Source organism: Elephantulus edwardii, unplaced genomic scaffold (genome assembly GCF_000299155.1).
Source record: "Elephantulus edwardii isolate Elephantulus edwardi_28Jun2011 unplaced genomic scaffold, EleEdw1.0 scaffold00041, whole genome shotgun sequence".
NCBI lineage: Eukaryota > Metazoa > Chordata > Mammalia > Macroscelidea > Macroscelididae > Elephantulus > Elephantulus edwardii.
This window is the reverse complement of record NW_006399791.1, coordinates 4,842,040-4,858,690: the sequence shown is the minus strand read 5'-3', so window position 1 is coordinate 4,858,690 and position 16,651 is coordinate 4,842,040. Positions and strand designations below refer to the sequence as shown.

Below are 16,651 nucleotides of genomic sequence, written 5' to 3'. Positions count from 1 at the left end.
GCCTTTGGTTGGGATTTGCAACACAACTCCTTAGGAACTACACCTTCACAGCGGTCTTAGCAGAGGAAATGAGAAAAAGTGATTGCATAAGAATAATAAACCTGGTATCTGCAAGGTCAAGTCTTCACCGAGAAAGGCAGCAAAGCAGCATCACATAAAAGACGGGATCCCCCAGTGAGAAGGGGCAGGTAATAGGAAGGGCCAGACAGGCGGCCATGACTGATCAGCAGAAGTCTGGCACAGGAGAATCAGCACAGCACAGAGATTTCCCAGAATAAGAAAGCATTTGTTTCAAGAAGGATAGGATAACTGTGTCAAACACTGCCTCACTACAGGGCAAAGTTTGCTCCTTGGATTGATCCTAAGTGCCCAGAGAACTACACTCCATCTCTCCTTCTATTATAATACTTAAACTAGAGGGTGAGTGAAACCAAGCTGTCCTTGGAGGCAAGGCTTTTGAAGGTCCTTCTCACATGCTTTGGGCATATTGTCAGGAGGGACTAGTCCTTGGAGACTAGTCATGCTCGGAAGGGTGGAGGGTCAGTCCAGGAGGAGAAGACCCCGTATGAGACAGAATGACATAGTAACTGGGGTAATGGGGGTAGGTATGTCAGGGGCAATGAGATTGACTCAGGATAGGGCAGGATTCAGTGCTATCATGCATGCATTGGGTCGCTATGAGTCACAGTTGACAAGAAGGCAAGACAACAAGAAGAAACATTACAGATATGGGGCGTGTGCATTTAAAGAAGAAAAAAAGAAAGGGGAAAAAAGTGTGGTGTTGTGGGTCTTGCTCAAAATAGCTTTTCTAGGCTGCTGCCCATGGCTCTGCCACATGGCTAGGTGGGAATATGCAAGTAGAGTGTGTGATTCTATCCATGGGGGGACTGGCTAGTTTTCACCTTGTCTTGAGAACGAAATTGAGCAGGTTTAGCAGTAGGAGGTTGGACGCTCACCACCAGCAAAGAAGCAGCAAAGAATGCAGCAGAAAGAGATTCCTGCTCCAGTCGGTCCAGACAGGAAAAGCTGCAGCAGCAGAGAACTAGAGAATGACACGGGGCAGAGCTGATCTGGGACTGACGCTCCACGGAGCCAGAGAGAGGGGCCTTCACCCGAGTTTACTGGAGGACAGTGGGGGCAACACCGTAAGTGGCAGGACTAAGAAAGCTTTGTAACACTGACCTAAAGCTGCGAGAGTGAAGGCTGAAGGGCCAGCAAGCATGCCTCAGAATCTGTCCAGAGTGAGAAACTGTATCCTGTTGCCAACCCAAAAGGTAACCTATTAACTTCTCTAATAAGCCCCATAATTGTGAGTATGGTTCTGTGAGGTCTGTACAGCTATTGTGATGGATTTCAGACCCAGCAGAGCAGAAGGACTGGCGCTGGAATCAGTAGACGTGGATGTGGGAGCATGGGGGACATCCTTAACCTCACAGGAATTGGTTTTGTTGTGGAAGTTCTTGATAGGGACAGACCCCCCTCCTTGTGGAGTTAGCAGTGGTCAGATACAGCTAGCTCTGTGCTGCACCTGCTCTTTTTACAGAAGGAAAGAAGAGGAAAGGCAGGAAGCTCAAAGATGAGGGACAGCAAGTCTTCTCCAGCCCACGGGGGAGCAGTCACAAGACGAAGGAGGAAGGGAGAGAGCAGCAAAGCAGGGTGGGGTCTGTCTCCCACAGCCCACTCCCGCCAGCCTCAGAGGACGGTCTTCCTGTTCCCACGGGGCCCAGCACTCTCAGGATGGCCCTTAGGCTGGTGGCCCACCTTGTTTCGAAGCCGGTCATTCTCATCTCGGCAGATGGAGAACTGCCTCTTCCACTGCTCCACGCTGGCTGCTGACTCCTGCAGTGCTGTGGTCAGCCGGGCGTTGCTCTCCCGCAGGGTCTGCAGCTCGATCTCCCATTTCTTCACGTTGGCAGCGCTGCAATGTGAGGGGCAAGGAGGTGACCAAGGTGGTGGTGTGTTCTTACTCCACCTCCACCCTCCTGGGGGGCTCCTGTGGCCCTACAGCCCCCCCACCCCGGGCCCACACTGGGCTGGCTCCCCATGCTAGGAGCCAAGGAACACTGGTACTTCTTTCTAGCATGAATGTGTGTCATTTTTAGGGCTTTCCACACCCCTCCCACCCCCTGCCAAAGAACTGCCTTAGAAATAAAAGAATTCTTAAAGAATAAATACAGAAAACTAAGAATGAAGGCCACACAGTGTAAATCAGGACTCACTTCCCTCCTACTTCCTGACAGCCCAAACCAAAGCCCTCTTCTCACATCAGATTCTCCCCTCGGGCACCAGTAAACCAGATGCTTCAAACTGACTTGTGGTGACACCATGAACGTCAGAGCAGAGTTCAAGATCAGTGGCTGATTCTGCAGAAATAGCACTAGATCTTCTTCTGAGGTACCTCTGGATGGGCTTGAACCTCCAATCACCTTTAGGTCAGCAGCTAAGTGTGTTAACTCGGCACCTTTCTTAGGGACAGGGCTCCTGGATTTCTGGCGAGGGGTGTGGAGATGTTTGAGAATCTCATGAAAGAATGTCAATCCGTTCTTTAGAGACCAATAACTCTAAACAAACAAAAAGCCTTGCTCCAGGGGGATAATAATCCCACTTGTAACTTGTTCTTCCTCAGAACCTTTCAACAAAGCTAAATTTGAGAGCTGAGGTCCTGAGGGCAGAAGAAACAGTGACTTACTTGGGAATCCAATGTGGGCAGAAGTGAGGTTCTCACCAGTGTGTGAGGGCCACTCTGGCTGGCCTCAGGCCCCTTCAGAGGAGTGTGAGGCCCCATGGTCTGAGGGACACCTCTACCATTACCACAGAAATGTCAGGTTTTACTTTTGATTTGATGTGCTCAGGGAAAACCCATACATAGCCATCAAGTGAGTTCTAATGCACAGTGATTTCAGGCACAGAAGAACTGCCCACAGGATTCCCCTCCACCCCCCAAGGCTGTAAATCTTTACATCTTTTCCCTCAGTGTTTACTGGGCTTGAGCCACTGACCATTCAGTCGGTAACTCAATGCTTAACCCACAGGGCCACTAGGGCTCCAGCTCAATGAGAAAGAAATTTGAAGAAACAAACTGAAGGCAGGTAGCCCTCAGCCACTGTTCTTCCTGGAGCCGCCTATATTTCCTTCTCTGAGAGATTGCACATCTAAGGGGTTGAATGTGACCTGTGGTGACAGGAGAGAGAAGTCCAAGTGAAAGCTCTTGGTTCCTGATCAATACTGCCTTGCAGAGGCGAGTCCAATTACTAAAAGCCTTGGTGGCAGGGGGGACCCCCCCAAAAAAATCCTGTATCTGAATAATCCGCAGTGGTTTTTCAAATCTCATGGCCTCAAGGACCTTATGTGGCTCAAAAAAATACATACTTTCAGTGTCAAACTCCACAGACTGGAAAAAATAAATACTAAAATGCCCTTATCTAATTAATTTCAGACTTGATGACAGAGAATTTAAGCTGATTTAGAGAAATGGCCTCACGCCCGTTCCTGCAATGCACTCATCCATTAAATAGGGATTTTAAAACGTTTATTTTTAGGGGTGAAACATTTATATCTAGACAGCCCACTGTGACTTGAAAAACCAAAAATAGCAGTCTCCTGATGAGTAAGAAAAGGGACTGGGGTTGGCCAAGTTCTCTGAAGTCCCTGACAAAGACCCACGGCCCAGAGGTAGGTGATCAGGTCTAACATGGCATTTGGCTCCTGGAACTCCTGGCTCAGACCACAGCAATTATGCTCCAAGTACAACCAGGCCAGTGGAGGTGAAAATGTGGGTGCAACCCCATGGTGGCTCCATCTGTGCAGGACAGGCTGCCTCTGAGGTAGTTCATGAAGAGACAGCAGGATTATGAATCATGTGACCTTGGGCAAAGGGTCATTTTAATCACTTGGGACTCAATTTTCTCATCTGTAAAATGGGGCAATTTAGATTATGCTGGCTTCTAAAGCTCTTAAATGCAGCAATTCTGAAGAGATCAGTTTCTGGGCCACAGAGAGGCTGGTGGCAGCCAGCAGCGTCTCAGGCCAGGCAAGCAGGATGAATCTGAAGACAGAAGCAGCTCTGAGTGTGGTCAAGGGGCCAGTGCACACCACAAATCCTAGCTCTGGGGGGATGGGGAATGTTCTTGAGATACAAAAGCAGTATGACTGACACACATACACACACTCATATACACTCACACATTTACATACCTTGTATGTAAACACACCATCATTGTTCTAGTCATACACTGTCTCTGTCTCATTTTCCCTGTGACTGTCTCTGTCTAATTTTATGTCTGTGTGTCTCTCTTTCTCTCTGTCTCTCACGGTTTCTCTGTCACATACTAACTGATACTGGTGTGGTCAGTCAGAGGAAGAACAGACACGAAGGCCTGTTGGCCTTCCTCCAATCATGACACAAGACTGCATGCGCTGCAGGCAGGATCAAGTCTCCAGCAGGAAGGGCTTCCAAGGAAGTGATGGGCCTGAAGAGTAGGATATGGATCTTCTACCACCCTCACCTCTGTGTCAAAGCAATCTTCAGTTTGTCGTTCTCAGATTTCAGGTGCGTGTCGGCAGGACTGCTGTGGGAGGCCTTTTCATCGTCTGTTCCGTTGACGCTGGATGCCTGAGTAGAAGATGGGGTTTCACACCCAGATTCCTGGTCAAAGTGAATTATCTCCACACGTTATTACTCATCCTCATGTTGGCAGCAAGTTAGGCAAAAATGGAAATTAATTACGAGTGTGGACAGACCAATTCATCTGTCCCAAATGCAGTGGAGACTAAAACAGACTAACAGATCGATCACTAAATGGAGAGACCTTGAAGGGTCCCTGGACATTCACCAAGTCTCTGCACTTTCCTGATCCAGATGTGGCCTTTTTTTTACCAAAATTTCATAGACAAACCTAACAAGCTTGGCTGACAGGGTTCTTGAAATACCAATGAACAAAGGTACAGATTAAAAGGGGATGAGGGGCTGTCAAAATAATAATAAGAGCCAATTAATAAAGAAAGAGAAAAGTCACTGGAAACTAAGATAAGCGTCTAAAAATCCTGGGGCTGTACAGAGTTAGATCAAGGCACTCATTAAAAAAGGTAAAACCTAAACATGGATGTTTGCTGTCTTCATTCCTAGCTGATGTTGTTATAACAATTCTGAAATGTTCTCTGTATAAGCAGCACCAAGTGGAGGTGAAATCTCATCTCATCTTGGGTAAGAGCCTGATTAGCCCCCAAAAGGCACAGAGGCAAAAGGACCCATGAAGGGGAACCATCAATTAATCTAACTAAATTTATTTAAATTGCAAAATATACCACAAAGGAAAGTAAAATGCATGTAACAACCTGAGAGGATGGATGCAGCAGATCTTAAACACAAAATCTTAATACTTTCCTTGTATTGACAGACTCTTTAGAATCCTTATCATCTAGAGCTAAAACCCCCAAATCTGCATGGCTGAAATGATAAGACATATGGGGTCACAGGAAGGGTGGAAGTGGGTGAAGACATGAAACAAACAGCAACCAATTCTTGATTAATAAAGCTGACCATGGGGCACAAAGGGGTTCTACATTATTCTGCTTAGCTCTGCCTATGTTAAAAAAAAAACCAACAACTCTAGGAAAACAATACAAAAAGATGAACATCTGAATTTTTAACAAAGGGAAAAGATGGATACACAATTGACATTTACAAGCAAAGAAATGCAAAGAATTGGTAAACATATAAAAACATTTCATCTGAGTAGTAAAGAAATAGAAAATGAAATAAACACAATAAGCGACATTTTTCACCTGTCACATAAGCAAGTATGTGTTGGTGATGGTGCGGGAGGGAAATGCTCTCCCTCACTGCTGGGGGGAGCACCAACTGCAGTTTCTGTGGGCTAAGTTGGTATTACCCATCAAAAGCTTTAAGAACGTCTTCGCTTTTAACCCAATGCTTTCAGACTTTTATGGAACTCGAGAAAATCATACAATGCAAATGATAAGCAAGAAAGTTCATCATAGCATTGTTTATGCTAATGAAAATTGGAGGGAAAATTCAGATGTCTCAAATTACAGGAAGCTAGTGGGAAAAACTGTAATCAAACAAACCTTAGAGGATTTTTGAGACATAAAATATTCTTGAAAGGGAATATTTGAAAACATGAGAAATTGATCTTAACATATAAAGTCTTTAAAAAATGAAAAGTATAGGAGTTCTGGCGGCCTAGTGGCAAGAAGCTGCACTGCAATCCTGAAGGTTCATGATTTGGGTCCACCAGAGAACGAGGGGCAGTCTCCTCCTGTACCAGTCAGATCTGACTTGATGGTACACAACAAGAAGAAGAAAAAAGAAAGAAAAAGTATAGTACAAAATAAAAAACACAGCATAAAATCAGGCTCTGGTGGCCTAGTGGTAAGGCACGCAGTTCAAATCCACCAGCTGCTCAGTGGGAGAAGGATGGACAATCTCCTTCCATGCAATTTACTGTCTCAGAAAACTCACTGGAGGGTCAGCTATGAGTTGGTTCCGACTCAATGGTACACAACAACAACAGTCCAACAATATAAAAATATATGGAAATGAATATATATATATACTGGGGGGGATACATTGAAAAACTACATTTAAAAAGCGACACCCAAATATTTAAAAAAAATCCCCAAATAGTGACAAAGCAGGGGATTCTTATTTCCTGCTTCATCATGTGACATAATTTTAAATTACCACAATAAAAAAGTATTGCTTTTACAGTCAGAAAAAAAAAACTCATACAAAATGTTTTTACTAGGCTGTTTAAATATTAACTTTTGAAAATTTGGCCAATGTGTTCATTTCTTAAGAGACTAGGAAAACTAGAAATCATGTGATTTCTAATATAAATAAAAACACACAATGATCACTCTGAGTAAACAAGATAAGGTAAATAAAAATAGAAACTTAGACACAATCATTTACACAGAATTAATTAATAACATTAATTTGGGGGCATAGTGGTTAAAATGCTTGGCTGTTAACCAAAAGGTGTGAACCCACCAGTAGATTCAGAGGGAGACCTGGTGGCTGAGTGGTAAAGAACTGCATTACCAATCCAAAGGTATGTGGTTTGAATCCACCAGCTTCTCTGTCGGAGAAAGATCGGCAATCTCCTCCCAAGATAGTTATTGCCTTTGAAAACCCGCTGGAGGGTCAGCTATGGGCTGGTTCTGACTTCATGGTACACAACAAGAATCACATCCAGGGGAGAAGAATATGGCAGTTGGTCTCCATAAATATTACTGCCTTGAGAACCCTAGAGATAGTTCTACACTACCCCACAGGGCACTTACGAACTGGCATCAACCTGACAGAGTCAGTTAAATAACATCTCATAGGCAAACTCCATTGTTTGTGAGGCTTAAAGTACATTTATGGGGAAAATACTCAAACAAAAATCTTTAATAAAGAAGTCCAGGTATTAAAGTTTGAAGGCATCACTACTATAGTGATATTCAGAAAATAGATGGTACTTTAGAAACATTTCAGAACCTAGATCTAATTTACAGATTTCTTAGAGAATACTCAATAATGTCGTTGTTACTGTTGCTCTTACGCTGTTGAGTCAGAACTCACAGCTGACCCTGCAGCAGGTCTTCAGGGACTACAAATTGCATGCGAGGAGACTGCCCTTTTTTCTCCTGTGGAGCAACTTGTGGATTTTAACTGCTTTTTGGTTATCAGTGCTACTCCATATGCACTGTAACGTTGTTATGCACTGCTGAGTCAGGACTGACTCATAGCTGACACGCCAGCAGTAAATTGCACAGGAGGAGACCGCCCATCTTTCTCCCACCTTTGAGTCAGCAGCCTTTAACTGGTAGGATAACTGGTATACTAATAAGATAGTATCATTTAGATGATATAAAAAATTCTTTTAGACAGGTTCAGGGCAGTGCCTGTCCAGCTGAAGGGCAACATACATTAATTTCAATTAGTTTACAAAAAGCACCTTTTATGTGATAAACCCAGGACAAGGTGATAAGAAGATGCCCAGGACAAACTTAAGTTCTGAGCCACCAACCCCCACATCCCGAGGTCAGCCCCAGTGGCCAGCAGGTAGGTCTCAGGTGGCCCTCAGCATGCTCCCTCCTTTCCACAGCACAGCTGTGCCCTCCTTCCTTGGGATTTAGGGTAGAGAAATGTCTCCCTCTCTGCCTTCTGCTGGTTCCCCTCTGTGCCCACTTCCTTAGCTATAGTTTGTTCTCTCCCCATGGTGTCTCACTGTACCCAAGACTCAGCTCTATTTCTGCAAAGCTGATGGTCAGGTATGGAGTGCTGACCTTGACTGCTCAGACGCCTCTGGCATCCTGGTTCTCTTCCTGCGAGCTGCTCCTGACACCCATCCCTCCCTTGTTGCCCTCAGGACTATCATGACCCTGCCATTCTCCACTCTACAGCCACCTCTGCCTCATTTCCTCACCACCCACAATGCAAGCTTCCAGTTCCTTCCAGATCAATATTCATAAAACACTGCTAATGTCCCCAACTAGGCATAATCAGTAAGACATTAATAAACACTGAATCACCCAATGATAAAGACATCCAGGTCATTCCCAATGTCACCAAGCACTTCTTGATTCTGCAGCCTGCCTTCAGCCCCATCCAGGCAGCTGCCTCACTGCCTCGCTAACTCATCATGCTTACTGCTGACCCCACGTCTCTGCTCCTGACATTCTCTCTCCCTCCTCGCCTCCCTCCCTGACATGAAGTTGGTTCTGACTCATAGCCCCTCCATCAGGCTTCCTGTGTATCTCAGTGTGGGGAGACTTCCCATCTGCCTCTCCCACCTCTTCTACTGTGTCTCAAAAACAAAACAAAACAAAACAAAAACCTTGTCAGCAGGTCAGGTCTTCTTCCCCCACCACAACAGGCACTCATCAAGAAGACATCGAGAACCCAAGTATTTTCATGTCAGGTTAATAGTGAACTCTTTCAGTCAATCATCACACTCTTGGGTGGGTATACTACTCAGTCTTTGGCAAGGCCTGTCCTTAAGCAAAGCAGAGCTATACAATTTCTCAAATAATTTTTGTTAAAACAGGAAAAGAGACACAAAGTCAGTCTAGTATCCATCAGTTTTTCTCTCTTGTGGACACAGGTAACCTATCTGGGTACTTACTACCTACTATTTCTTTGCTGATTTTAAACACAGTGGTCAGAGAATATCTCTCAGTGACCAGGGATATGCATTAACTCCATTTCTATCAACCAGTTTCCAAAAGTCACCTAAAAGCATGCCGTATCCACCTCACTGTCAGTAGGCTAATAGCTGAAAGGACTTCAAATGCCCTACTGCTGTAACGTCTTGCTCTGTGACATGAGATGGGGAAGGAGGAGTCTTGTTCAATGATCACAGTCAGAGCTATCTTATGGACCAATTACTTACCTGGGAATGGTTGCTTGAAGTCTCGATTTTCTCCTGGGACCTGTCTCTAGCTAGTCTGGCAGCTTCTTTCACTTCCTGGAACTTCTCTGCAAACTGAACATGAAAAACCAATTATTAGATGGTTACCAGGGATAGGAAGAGAGGGAAGAGGGAGTGAAAGTAAACAAGTAGATAAGTTGTGAGAAGGGAAAGATACAATTAAAAGCTGATTACAGTCAATTTTACACTAATCAATTATAATTAGTATTGTAAAACAAAATATATATATGAATGAGTTAAAAACCACTATGATTTTTAAATTTCTTCAGGCTTTTTTAATGTTCAAGAGAGAATAATTATTAAGGTTTTTATTAACTAGATGCATGTAGATGTGCTAATGGTATTGTCATTGTGTTGGAAAACATCCTTAGTTTTTCAGAGATGAATACTGAAGTGGTGAAGGAAAGGGTGAAATTTCTTGATTGTCTATAATTGACTTTAAAGTACCTCAACAACAACAATAAAGCAGCTGAACAAGCACGGCAAAAGGTAAACAACTTTAATCTGCACACGCACAGATGTTCATGAAATACTCATTTCTCACTTTATCAACACAGCTAGGTTCCAAAGGCTAGGTTTTTATGTAAAATTGGTATTACACTATCAGGGAGAGGACATGAAGGGGGCCCTGGGGCATGAACCCTGAGAACTGTGGTCCATGGGGAAACTGCTGCAGACATCCAGGTCTCAAGGCCTTTTCATTATGTGGACCTGGTGTTCAACAGGACCTGGGGCCCAGTGGCTTGAACAGAGGTATAATCAGGGGCTCTGGGGTGTGGGCAACTGGCAGGGCCAGGGGTCAACACAGTTGGTAGATATTGCTGTCCATGCTATCCTCCCTGCAGGCAACTCCTCCAGAGTCCCAGCTACCTCTGCCACCCCACAGGCCACGGAGTACTTCATGGAAATGGGGACACACAGCTGGCCCTGAATCTGAGGCCAAGAGCCTAGAAACTAACAGCTGTCTGGAAGAGGAGCTCAGCATCCCAGGCTGTGGAGGAGCGGGAGGTACAGCCCACGGGCCCCTGAATGACTCCAAATTCATTGCAATGTCCAAGGCAGGATCTGGTCCCTCCAGGTCATCTGAGAACAGAGGAGCAGCAATAGCAACTTTTCCAGCTTCCCTTCATCCTAGGCACCTCCATCCACTCGAGGGTCCCTCTTAAAAGGGCTCCCTCAAAATCCACTTCCTATGCATGAGGAATTAAAAGGGTGGCTCCGGTAGAGGGGAGGGGACAAGTGGGAGGCCATCTGCAGAGCTTGCTGCCTGAGTTAAAGGCTGAGAGCTCATGAGGGAGAAGCCCAGGTCAATGAACAAAATAGTTGGACAGGATATTTTCTGTTTTACTATTGTTGCAAATACAAATGTTGGATAATAAGACAGTCATTAAGTGAGGAGTAGGTGTACTATCCTCTATGCTTTTATTTGTTAAACTTTTTCATACAAGAACATGCATTAAAAATCTTAGGTCAATACTCTCAATTCCTGAGTTTCAGTTACTGACAACGCAGCTGAGTTTTATTAGCAAATACAATACTTGAAGAGAGGACATTCTAGATTGTGGTCTATAAGGCTGACATTACAAAGCTAGAGAGAGAGTCAAATGTGGTTGTTGAAAAACAGAAAATTCGTGGGCTGCAAGGCTACCAAGAATCCTAAGGGTCTTGCTGAGAAGTGATTTCTTAGTACAGGCTTCCCTCTCTGTGTATTTGCACAACTCTGACAACACTGATCTGCTCTGAGGAACCTGAGTAGACGCTAGCACGGTGAACCCAGCACTCTGGTGTAAGCAGGAAAAAGTTAACCTTTCCATTCTGTCCGAGCAGCTCGTGCAAGCTCTGTAAGTAAAGCTGCAGCCACCAGCTTTAATATTTAACCACCTCAGAACTGTCAAGGGAGCATCACCTTACCTGTTGCTCAAGGCATGTGAGGTTCAGCGGCGAGGGAAGGAGTCCCTTCTCTCTTTTGTGAATGCCTTAAATAAAAACAAGGGTGCTCAGGTGTGCAGCCCAAGGGGAGTAGCACTGTTAACCCAAAGGTGGCGCCTCTCTGGTGGTTCAAAACCACCAGCAGCATCTGAGGACGAAGATGGACAATCCCCCCCCATATGAGTTACCGACAGCTTCAGAAACCTCTTGGAGGGTCAGCTATTAGTTTCCACTCGACAGCAAGGAGCCAAGGAGACACTGGAGCTAAAGCAGTGGACTACTAACTGAAAGGACAGTGGTTTGAACCCTGCTGGTGCTCCATGGGAGAAAGATAGGGCAGTCTGCTCTTGTAAAGATTGACAACCCCAGAAACCCCACGAAGCAGCTCTCCTCTGTCCATGGGGTCATTACAAGTTAGAAATCCATAGCAGTGGCTTTGGGTTTTTTTTCTGTGTGTGTGTTGTTAAGTAAAAAAAACTCAGAATGTTGTGAACACAATCTCTCCTGGCAGAACTGTGTTGAGTAAACAAGGAACTCCAGGTTTTAGACTGTCATATCCCCAACCCAGGTGAAAAAGAAATCATGTCCATGGCTCAGGCCTGACCGAGGAGTGACAAAGCTCTTCTCCGACAGCAGCCACAGAACACAGTCAGGGAGGTAAGAGCCTGAAGTGTCTGGGAGTATTCTGCCTTAAGCCCAGCTTCCTGACTGGATAAATTAGGAAGAAAGGTCTGCTGATGTGCATTTGAAAAGTGGCCAACAGAAGCCTCATGGTGACCATGATTTGGTCCACAATGAGTTATGGGGCTTGTTCAGGACTGGGCGGCAATCTCCTCTGTTGGGCCTGGGGTCACCATCAGCTGAGGACACAACCAACAACAACTAAAAACCCCTCATTGCTGGTGAGCTGGAACTTACAGCTGGCCCACAGTTGGGTTTCCGAGGCTGTAAATCACATGGGCAGAAACTTCCCACCAAGCTCATCTAACTGGATCACCTAGGGAACTACAGTGTCACTTAGGACCTCAACATCATCCAGAAGAGAGCTGGTGCACATACCATAAAGGCTTTTCCACTGTATTACGACATTAAAAGATGATATTTAAAATATCATTTTCAATGTTTTTGTGCCCAGTATCCAATTAAAAGACAAATCTAACATCAGTAAAATGGCAACTCATGTGGTTTTCAACTAATGCCAAGTGAATTGTCCCCGCTGTGCCCAGGAGTATTTCGGACCTTCTCCAGGCTCCCACATCCTCTCTGCCAGGGTCTGCCAGGGGCCCTTTCTCACTCTGCTATTTTTCTCTTGAAACATATTCTAAGTGTCCTGACAGCTGGACTGGAAATGCCATTGTGCAGTGTCACAGGTAACAAACATAGGCCGGGGATGGCTCGTTCCTTCAGTCTCCACACTGCCTGAGCGGGGACATGCACATGGCACATCAGACACTGTTACTACCTTCCCGAAGGCTAAGAATTGAACATCAGGAGACAGGCGACAAGCCAGTAAAAAGGAACAGTGGCAGGGCTCTGACAAAGCAGCTGTGGGCAGAGCGAGGAGCCTCTATTCTCTTTGCTTTCCCCTACCTTACCTCTAGTGCCTCTAACACAAGCAGAAAAACCTTAACTAACTCTGTGAGGTTTCTAGCAGAGGGCATAACCTTAAGTTTCAACAAGCTCTTCTCCTCCCTGCTTGGTCCAGGACACCCACTGTGATGGTCCCTCTGGTGGGGTTCACAGTCCTTGCCCCGGGTGCACATACTGACCACTCTCTTTCCCTAGATGCTTAATGTAACTATATTACAGTTTACAGAGTTCACTGGCTTCTTAATGCAGATTCTATCTGCTCCCATAACACTGTGAAAAGCAGTAATTTCCATTTACAGTTTCCAAATGAAAGGTTACATGACATGTACATTGTCACAGGCTGTTGTTGGGTCCCATCGAGTTGAGTACAACTCGTAGCAACCCTATGACAACAGACATGAATCCTGTCCTATCTTGTGCCATCCTCACTATCTCTGACATGATCCCACTGATGCTGTCACCATGTCAATACATCTGGTTGAGGGTCTCTCTCTCCTTTGCTGACCCTCCTACTAGCATGCCCAAAGTGAGATGAAGCTCACCAATCTTGTCTCCAAGAAGTACTCTGGCTGCATTTCCCCCCGACATATCTGTTGGTTCTTTTGGCCGTCCATGGGATATTCAGTGTTGTTCTTCAACACAACTCAAAGACATCAATTCCTTATTCATTGTTCAGCTTACTTATTTTTGTCTTTATTAATTGTCCAGCTCTCAGATGCATAGCAAGAGACTGAAAAGACCATGACCTGCATCAGGAGAACCTTAGTCTTCAAACTGACATCCTTGCTCCTCAGTAATTTGGAGAGGGCCTTGTTAGTGGGCTTTCCCAATGCAATAAGTCTCTTGATCTCCTGAACTGCTGGTACCAAGGGTTTGATTGTGGATCTGGTTAAGATGAAATCATTGACAATTTCAATCTTTTTTCCCATTTATCATGATGTTATTTATTAGTCTAGTGGTGGGGATTTCTAGAAAAGCAAGCACATGGTAAACTTGAACTTGGCCCCAGATCTAATTCCTTGGGATGGTTCTACACATCGAGAGTTATACCAACAGTGTACCAACTTCTCATACTAGCAGTGATGGCAATTGTCTTGCTCACTGCAGTTGCTAAATATTTATTGATGTGATGTGTCATTTGCAAAGAGAAACTCCATGACCTTAAAACAGAAAAGAGAATTGTGCTGAATCTCCCTTTATGAAATCTGATACTAAAAAGGCCACAGGGACCTTTAAGGCAAAGACAAGGACCCTGGAAGAGAACATCAGATAGGGAGTGAAGGAGACCAGAGAGCGAGGTCATGTTTGATCACCTCCTCAGAGACATCACTCCTCACTGTCATCCTTCTGCAGAGGGACCTCTACAGTACCCTGTGATCTACCTGCTTAGCCACCACCTGAGCTCAGCCGCCCAACTCTATTCCTTTATCAGTCTTTTAAATTCAGGCAAATGAACCACCCAGAACCTTGGTTTCATTATTTATAAAAATAAGAATAATATTAACCTTCAAGGATCACAGGAGGATAAAAGGTAAGGTCTGGCTTAGGTACAGGACAGGAACGCAATGAAGTGTGGCTTCTCTGAGTTGGATTTGATTTGTTAATGTCAAGTAAAACTACAGCCAAAGATGGAAGACCATCAGCTTTAAATAAAAGTGCTTCACAAACAAGACGGTGAATCCAATTCTAAGGACTATGCTTAAGACACTGAAATACATCAGGAAGACTTGGTTTCCCCCTTCAAATAAATCCTGAATCCACTTCTCTCTCTCAATGTCGTTGAATAGGAAGGGACTCATAGTTGACCCTACAGCGGATTTCTGAGGCTGTGAATGACATTGGAGGAGACTGCTCGTCTTTCTCCTGTGGACCAGCAGGTGGATTTGAACTATCAGAGAGGTACAACCTTTGGGTTAGGAGAGCAACTCCTTAGGGACCAAGCCACCAGATTCCCTTCTGAATCCATACAATGTTTCCTTTTTAGTCACATACAGGAGAACCAAACAGAAAAACAGCTTTTTAAAAGCAATCTTAAAGTATAATGAAGCAGAGCAACCCCTACCACATAAATTATAAATAATCATTCAAAACGATGTGGAATTGGTACAAATAAAGATATATGCATGATCGAATAGAACATATGGATTATAAATGGGCCTACCAGTTATAGAAAAATTAGCATATGGTAGACCAGGAAGCATGAATTAATAGGGAAGCTTATTCAATATATGATTATGGAAATAACTTGAGTACACTGGAGGAAGTAATTTTTAATCTTTACCATAAATCTGTGGTAAGATAAATTATTGATGAGTCAAGGGGATAAATATTTGAAGAAAAAGAAAATTCCAACTTCAGAAAAGGCTGGCTGCTAACAGAATCGAACATTTATCAAACTTTTGCTGGAGGGGTGGAACAGTAATTTTCTAAATTTGGGAGAAAGAAAAGAAAATCACAAAAGTGACAGATTTGACGACATAATGTCAACAGTTCAAATTTAAAAGGAGAAAAATGAAATCAGAAGGAAAATGACAGCTTGGAGGAAATATCTATAGCTAGCCTAGTACAACGGAAAAAAAGAGCTATTATCTTCAATGCAGAAAGAATCTGTACAGATTGAAAAGGAAACACAAAAACCCCAACAAATAAATGTCAAAACGCATGAACAAAAAAACACAATGAGTAAACAGCTTAAAGAAAAGATTGTTTGGCCCTGTTAGAAATGCAAATCAAAATAATGAGTCACCATTCTCTGCCTGCTAAATTAACAAACACGAAATACAATCATAATACTCAGTACTGGCAAGATCTTTCTAGAAGCACAGTGTACTGGTTGGTACAACCCCATCAAGAGGCAATTTGTAAATATGTACCAAGAGTGAAAAAAAATAAATGTTCATATCCTCTGACCCAATGATATCCCTTCTGGGAAACTATCCTATAAAAACTATTGCGAATGTGAGAAAAAAAGACATCTAATATAAAGATGTTAATCCTGGGATTATCAACAGTAATGAAAAACTGAAAGCCATTCTGAGAGTCCTGGGAGATCAGGGGGAACATTCCTCTTTGTAGCTTCTGACTGTGAAGAGTAAAGTGCTTGTTACTCAGAGAGGCTCCAAATAATTGTCCTGTGGGGGAAAATTCCCTCTTCCTACCTTCAGTTTTCTAATATTTTTCCAGTTAATATAAAACATAATATATGCTTGTAAACTTAGAAAACATGGTTTCTAATATTTTTCCCCAATCTGTAGTCTCATCACTCATAGATGGTACTATATTGATAGGGCTAATAATATAAACTTTCCTGTATGTATATATGCATTAATTCCATATTTTGTTTTTAAGTGAAAATTAAAATTTCATTTTAATGCATTTTATAACTGCACTAATTACATTTTTTTTAAATTAGCAATGTATTTTTATTGAGCATCCTGAGACATGGAATGTAAGGGGTTTTTGTTTTGGGTTTTTTTCCCCTGCATCAGTAAATTTTTTAAAAAGTTTATTATTAATTTCAATGAAAATTTACAGAGACTTTGGGTTTCCATTCATTCATTGTTGCACTTTTCTCCCCTCCCTCCCCTCGCATCCCCTCCCCCCTAGTACACTACCCTCATGGAAAAGTAAAAGAAAAATTCTTTCATTGTTTTACAAACCCTCCCCCAGGTCCACTCCATTATGTAGCCTTC

The 16,651-nt window shown here is 43.7% G+C and overlaps 1 protein-coding gene across 1 annotated transcript in view; it reads right to left on the bottom strand.

Annotated features, from left to right (window-relative positions):
• Nucleotides 1-16,651, bottom strand: part of HOMER2 (homer homolog 2 (Drosophila)) — a 75,576-nt gene that overhangs the window by 5,484 nt on the left and 53,441 nt on the right. The window contains exons 4-6 of the mRNA XM_006885206.1: nt 9,402-9,494; nt 4,506-4,612; nt 1,762-1,918 (exon numbers count right to left, since the gene is read on the bottom strand). Coding sequence (XP_006885268.1) covers nt 1,762-1,918; nt 4,506-4,612; nt 9,402-9,494 — 357 coding nt within the window. The remainder of the gene's footprint in view (nt 1-1,761; nt 1,919-4,505; nt 4,613-9,401; nt 9,495-16,651) is intronic.